This window comes from Apium graveolens, chromosome 1, assembly GCF_009905375.1.
Source record: "Apium graveolens cultivar Ventura chromosome 1, ASM990537v1, whole genome shotgun sequence".
Taxonomy (NCBI): Eukaryota; Viridiplantae; Streptophyta; class Magnoliopsida; order Apiales; family Apiaceae; genus Apium; species Apium graveolens.
In genome coordinates this window covers 146586420-146593669 of record NC_133647.1, presented here as the reverse complement: position 1 = coordinate 146593669, position 7250 = coordinate 146586420, and the positions used below count along the sequence as shown (strand labels likewise).

Here is a 7250-nt window from a genome sequence, read left to right as displayed (position 1 = left end):
TATTCGTTCATTTTCTTTGAAACAGTGATAGGAAATAGGAATACACACATATATCAATATACAATTATGATAACTATATCCCCGTATACAGCAATTGTGAAATCGATTTATATAAAATAGGATTTGTACCCGGTCATTTTTTTTGAAACAGTGATACGCACATTACACCGAATATACACTTGATACGGTACTCCCTGGTTTTGGAGAGAAAATAAAAAACACTATATAATTACTTCACAATATAGGAAACATGCGTTCGAATCTTGGCACACACATAAATTTTTTTTCATTTATTTTTGGACCTATGTTAAGGTCATAATTGACACATCAACAAATAAATTATATTGCATGATAGTAAACCGGACCTATATTAAGGTTATAGTTGACTCCATCAGCAAATAAATTATATGGTATAATTTTTTGTATAGTTCACTACATCAGCAGATAAATTATATGCATCTTTGCATGACAGTAAACCGGCCATAAGTTTTTTTCCTACGGATAAGTCAAAAGTAGCAAGACGATAAACAATTGTTGTTTAACGAGTTGTAATCGTAATGTTTGATTTAAACTTACCAAAAGCAGCACGAGTTTAGCGACAAACTAACTTAATAATAGCATTCACTCAAAACTTTGTAGAAAACAAATTTGGAACTAAACCTAAGGCTTCTTCAAATTTCCAAACTTGTAACATGTTTCGTAGTGCAGTTTGGTGCAGATGCTAACGTGTTAGATTATCAAAAAAGAAGTATGCAATTCAAAGGCATATCGATTGGGCTTCGAAGCACATATTCTAGGACAATCAAAGATGTGATCAGGCTTCAGCCTTAAAATACTACTAGTACAATACACCAAAACAGAATCTAAAATATTAAATACATCGGACCTACATTTTAGGATATTGAAGTTAGTAGGAAGCTCAAGGTGCTTTTCAGGATATTACAAAGACTTAAAGACTTCTAGTTTCTTCCGCTCATAGATGAAATTAGGGTAGAGAACTCAGTAGAGGACATTATGTCAATGTAACGGGCTAGCACAGCACCGCATCAGTAACTATTCCCTTCCCTACTAAATCTTATACAATCCAACTTGATACAGGAATTCTGACTCGCTCTCGGTGAAGTACACTGGTATAAGTATCTTGGCAGGTCTAGAATATGTCAATGAGTAGAACCATATTTCAAACTAGAATGGTGATGATAACAAAAATAATTATGTATCACTCATCCTGATAGACATTGATAGTTCACTCACAAGCTAACACTAGATGGCATCCACATGTTTTATAGGCAAGATTAATTCATTCCGGCTGAAGAATGGTTGCCCTGATTGGATTGAATTGAATTTCCTGCCATAGGATTGGATGGCATCACAGGTCTTGCAATTGGTGGCCGTTGAAAGGTCATGCTCCCCGGAGGTCTTAGTGCTGAGTTCGCAAAATGCATTGCAGCCCTATTGACAGGTAACGACTGAGACATAGGCCTAGAAGATGAATTAGATACACCAAGACGAACAGCAATTATCTGTGCACGCTCCTGGTAAAGTCTCTGCTTTGACCTTTCCAGTAGTTCCCTAACCCTCATCACCAAACTGTCCATCTCCGTAAAAAAAGCCAACTTCGTTTCTAACTTATGCAACTGCATTTGCCAAAAAACAATTTCCCGATATAAGTAACTTCCGCAAATAACCTTAGCACAACTAACTAAACTGTAATGATCAAGTATTAACCTGCTTCTCAACCAATAACGTAGCAAGCAGCCTGATTTGGTCTTCCTCCTGGTCAGCAAGTAATTTCGCCTTCACAGCTGCGGATGAGACTGCAGTAACAGCAGCATGTTTTATCTTCTCAATGCAGAGATCATCTTTGGTATCAGCAGAATCTTTGTTCTCATTTTTGCTGTCTTCCGCTTCTCTTACATCTGCGTGAAACAAACCAAAGACAAGCAAATTAGCTTAATCAAAGAAGTCTAACAGATATAATAAAGTATGAGAATCTTATAGGCTAAATCCTACATGCATCAATCTACCCGCCATGTTTTTGGTATAAATTTGAAGTTATTTCTTTTTGTTGCTGCTGATCCATGTGACTTGGGTCATTAAGTTGTTTTAGTGAAAAATGCTTAGTCAACTTCTACGACTTGAATAGCCTCAAGTACGAATTTTTAAAATTATTGTAGATTTCATGACAAGGAAAAAAGAAAACCTTTATTGTCTGCATTTTGAACGATAGAGACTGAAGTTACTACATGTCCCTGATCTTTCTGTTCTGAAATGGAAGAAGATAACTTCTCATTCTTTAGAGCCTCTATGGAATTGGAGTATAACATCTCGTCTTCTTTTTGAGCATCTAATGATTGAGAAGCTGCTCCCTGAAATCTAGCATCTTCGGCCTTTTCTGGAGAAGTTGGAGGAGGCTCAACGTTAGCTTCTAGTTCCTTGGGTAATTTCTCAATATCTGACTTGGTTACAGGGCCAGGTTCAACCTTTTCATGAACCAAATCTGGCCCTTTTGAAGCTTGAGAATTGTCTAAGCATTCACCATTTGGAGAAACTAATTGTTCTTTTACTTCTCTTACAGAAGTCTCCCTGTTTTCTATATCATGTTCACTTGATAAATCAATTTTATCAGAGACTGAATTTAAGTTCTCATCATCCTTCTTGCTCTCCTGAATGACATTATTTTGACCTTCATGTCCAACCCCTTGACTGACAGCATGCAGAGTGCAATACTGAGTTAAATCAATGTAGATTGTAGATAGTTATTTTTAAGCCAATTAATAAGATATTGAAATGCTATATATACCTTGTTGAGTCTGCAGTTTTTTTCTCCTCAACCATCGGATCTTCCAACAGAAAGCAGTGCCTTGAAGCCAGTTGCGTACCAGAGACATTGCCAGATATTGCTTTAAGAGAAGTACGAGTTGAAGCAGTAACAACATCAGGTTCCACTAATCTTACGAGGAATGCTGCCTGAAAAGAATAGAAAAACATCTAATAATCTAAAGCATTAACAACCAAAATACAAAAAAGGGATTTCTAAAGATGGCTATAAAAATAAACAAAATATTACAGATGGAACCATGACTCCTTAATGTTTCTAAGACTTTCCTAGCTTAATTTCTCTTGAGGCCTGTTTGGATACTAGAATTTCAAACAATAACTTGGTTTCAAACTACATCTTTGGATTGTCAAAAGAAATCAAATTTGGAATTGGTTAAATTCCATGACATTCAAATATAAGCTCAAGTTGGGGAATCTGAAGAAAATTAGTTTATGTGGTTTGCAATCCATCATTTGAAATGAATTTCCTGTTTCCAAAGAAATCTTAGGGATCTCAGAACATAACTCCTATTACTGGGTGTCTCTTTAGCCTTTACCAAAGAAAAAAACTGTTTTATTTACCATTTGATCTCAAAAAACAACCAACTTACCAAAGCCATAACAGGATTCCCAGCTTCAGAAAAAGAAAATTTATCTTCAGGCGAATGAGGAGAGCCGACAACTTCAAATGCTTCTCTAAGTGCCTTCAAGATGCAGTTTTCGCCTTGTTCCTGAATCACTTGTGCTTCACTGATGCCTGCAGGATTTGAATTTTCTATGGAAGTGGACAAGGGAGGACTGCTGATGTCTTTATCTTCGTGTTCTGCACCTCCATTCACATCTTTAGAATCATGAGCATCTTCAGTGCCTGAAATTGGGCCTACCTCATCTCTGAGGCTCACATCAGGCTGATCATCACAATCCATAAAAGGGTCCTCAATCGGCATCTGAACAAAGTGCAGGATACACTGAGCTTTGGTTTTAGTAGCGACATGCTCAGCAATTTCATTCCAGTTTTCTTTGTAAAGTTCTAGTGCTTCAAGAAGAAGAAGTGTCTCTTGATCAGTCCATTTCCCACTGCTGGCACCAGCAGCGTCAGCAGGCTCCATTAAGATGAAATCAGAAGGGGACATATCAGAGTCAAACTTGCCACTGGTGAAGCAGTCAGTGCATAAGTCATAGTCGGCCTGCCTAGCAGAAATACAATCAGCATACCAAACATATTATACTAATTACTAGGGAAGGTTAATAACAGTAAAAACATTTATTCAGTATCATGCAAAAGAAGTTATGCCTTCTAAAACACATATTACCGCTTTTACAATATAAGGGTTAGCAGTGTATGACCTAAATCATTAACCTTCTAAGATACATGTCAAATGAAAAAAATAGGCACTGCAACTCATTTCAAGATGAAACCTCCAATTTTAAAGAATTTACCAACTTACCACACCACTCAAAGGGTATGTACATAAAGCAAGAATTCTAAAACACATGAACAAGACAATACAATGTGAAGAGAGAAGATATTCATATCTACATACATACACATGCACATCCTTATATAAGAATTAATTATGTACTTAAAAAATAAAGAACGTGTTATTTATAAAACTAGCTCTTAGGAAACAACAGACCTGCTTCTGGCAATGATACCGCTTGCGAGAGCAATCAGCTGAGCAAGAGTTGCAATGATATTCAACAGATGGACCTTCAGCTGTCATCAACTCTTCAGCAAGAGAAGACTCAGGAAACAAGCGAGATGCAAGAGTTGGTGTTGTCACGTTACTTTTGAGAATTGCTTGTGCACTTGATTCTTCCTTGTCAAAATGGTACAGTTTTTGAAGCAAAGAATCTGTTTTTTCTGCTTCATCGGCATCAATATTCAAAATAGAAGACTCGGTCTCTGGAAATGGATGGTAATTAATTAGACCCCAATAATCAAGAAATTCGATAATCTCTTGCTTTGCATTTAAATCCCCAAGTGAGATCTCACATAGATCTTTTAATTCAATTCTTGTATTAGGATTTGCATGAAATTTATTCATGATCAAGTTACGAATCTCCATGTATAATTCAGGAGTCCGATTCTCGAATTTCCCACTAAAGAACGAAGGCAATGATCGCTCCTCCAATGTGTGTATTTTTGTCCAAGAAAACCAACCTGCATACCTTTACAGAATTAGAAAGAAATATTACTTTATAAATTGCAACAACTCAATTTTGGCTGGCCAAATTCAACCTTATACGCTTATATTCATAATAATTTGACATGCAACTTATGAGAAAAACTAAATAAAAAAAGTCCATCGCAGATTTTGAATATGCAGTAAGCATAAAATGCTAAATTTCCATAATTCTCAACATCTTCAAAAACATTTCAAGACTTTCTACAAATTTGGAGTTTTTCACAGAGAAAGGTACAGGTATATCTCACCCTTGACACTTCCCAGACCCTTGTGTCCATGTGAGGTACACTAGATATTTTTATTTTGTTTTTAGTACAAATTGCTTTTTTTGTATATTATTTTGAATTCTTTTTATTGACTGGACATGCTTATCTGTCGGTTAAAATATTTTTACAAGAAAATTCCGCATCTAAGATCTCCCAGTCCTTAAAAAGCACACAAATACACATAGACATGCTCTACATAACTTCAATAAAAAGTCAAACACAATCCACTTTACTTTGAATCTCTACTACCTACATAAAAACAAATATTTGTTTCAAAAATTGCAGCAATTACAACTTGGATCCATAAATTAACCATACAGCGCCATAGGAATTCTAGAAATAGAAGCAAATCCTTCACCAATTTTGCAAGTACAGTCAACAAAACAACACAATCAACATCAACATCAACATGCAATTAAATTGCAACTGAAAACTCAATAAAATCATATTTTATTTCAATTAACTTTTACCTCCACTAACCGCATAAAATGATCATTTACATTAAAAAGATGCCACCTTTACATCTCCACTTCATCCAAAATAATCAATTTAACATTTCCATAAGAAATCAAAACCTAAAAGTAAGTCCTTTGCCAATAACGAATTACAGTCAACAAATCAACTAACGAAACCAATCAATAACACAACACAGCATCCCATCAATTTCCAACTAAAACAATTCATAACAAAAAGATACTTACATACATCAAGTAAAGTACTTTACCAAATTTGCAACTAAAACACTTCACCAAATCCAGTAAATTCATCAAAAAACTACATTTCATCGAAGTAATCCAACTCTATAAATTAAACTACATCGATTATCCACAACTAAAACAATTCAAACAAAAACTAATTATATTCATCAAATAAAGTTCTTCGACTTATTCAAAACTATAATAATTCATTAAATCCCCAAAATTCGTAAAAAAATCACCAAATAAACTACCGTAAAACCACATTTCCCAAAATTAATTAATATTCACAGCATAAACAAAAAACAACATTCCAGCTCACCGCAATGCACAGGCACTACATGATCACCAGCATTTCTCGACATAATCTTCTTACACTCCGCTTGGATCTTCGCCTCCAACGCCTCGTAATCCTCTCTCGCCGCAACCAATTCCTCCTCAACTTTCTTCGCTCTCGACTCCAAACTCCTCGCATTCGCAACATCCGCCTCACTCTTCACCTCCGGAGCTTCAAAAAATGGTTGAAGCCGCGCGCGCGTCAACGGACCGTTGTGGATCTGATGAAACGGCACCACCGGCGGCTTCTCTCGAGCTTGACGCTTCGACGATGACGTTTGGTGGCCGGAAAGGTTGCTTAAGCTAGAAAGTTTGCGTTTTTGAGCGCCTCCACGACGGCGCGACGGAGGTGTTTGGTCCGGTGGAGGATCGGAGACTTTCGTCGGAGTTTCGACGGCGGGAGCTAGGGTTTCGGCGGTTTTGTGCTTGTCTTCCATTGTTTTTGGTTAGGGCTTGTTTGGGTGGTTGGTAAATTAAGAGAGCTTTGTGTAATTGAGTGTGGTTATTGTTGTCCGTGTTGGCGGTGTAGGTTATGTACTCTACAATATACATCTTGTCCGTTTATATTCGAAAAAAAAAACAAAAAATATTATATATAATATAATGTAATAATGTGTATAAAAAAAATTGTAATAATGTATGTAATTATTAGGGCTTTTTTTAGACATATTTTGTTTAAAGTATGTTTTTTAAAAATACGATAATATAGTTATATCATGAATAAGAATATGTTTTTTTTAAAATACAATAATATAATTATAACATGAATAAGGAGTTGATAACTCCTTCAAAATCTCATTTTAAAGGGCATTTTTGAAAAATACCCAAGGCTAAAAATTATTTTTGCAAAAATACTGTCAATTTTTAAAATAATTTATAAAAATGTTTTTTAATTTGCAAAAATACTATTTTACAATATATTTTTTACAAAAATACGATTTTTT

General features: G+C 35.4%; 1 protein-coding gene across 2 annotated transcripts; it reads right to left on the bottom strand.

Moving 5' to 3' along the window:
- Positions 1-749: 749 nt before the first annotated feature.
- LOC141667970 (SWI/SNF complex subunit SWI3D) lies at positions 750-6831 on the bottom strand. Of its 2 annotated transcripts, none has more exons than XM_074474626.1 (7): positions 6293-6831; positions 4458-4984; positions 3432-4007; positions 2804-2970; positions 2204-2706; positions 1729-1919; positions 750-1637 (listed from the first exon to the last, which is right to left on the bottom strand). In XM_074474626.1, exons 1-7 carry the CDS (start codon positions 6741-6743, stop codon positions 1296-1298), a joined length of 2757 nt encoding a protein of 918 aa, XP_074330727.1. In that variant the 5' UTR covers positions 6744-6831; the 3' UTR covers positions 750-1295. The 2 variants fall into 2 exon arrangements, with proteins under 2 accessions (XP_074330727.1, XP_074330735.1); XM_074474634.1 differs by having other exon boundaries at positions 4458-4992; positions 6293-6423.
- Between the last annotated feature and the right edge of the window lie 419 nt (positions 6832-7250).

What these genes read in the sequence shown, in the direction of transcription:
- LOC141667970 (XM_074474626.1), bottom strand. Translation starts at nt 6,743, where the DNA reads ATGGAAGACAAGCACAAAACCGCCGAAACCCTAGCTCCCGCCGTCGAA. An exon ending in AAAACTGCAGACTCAACAAG is followed by an intron (nt 2,707 to 2,803) that starts GTATATATAGCA and finishes GCATGCTGTCAG; the next exon opens with TCAAGGGGTTGGACATGAAG. An exon ending in TCAAAATGCAGACAATAAAG is followed by an intron (nt 1,920 to 2,203) that starts GTTTTCTTTTTT and finishes TGTTTCACGCAG; the next exon opens with ATGTAAGAGAAGCGGAAGAC.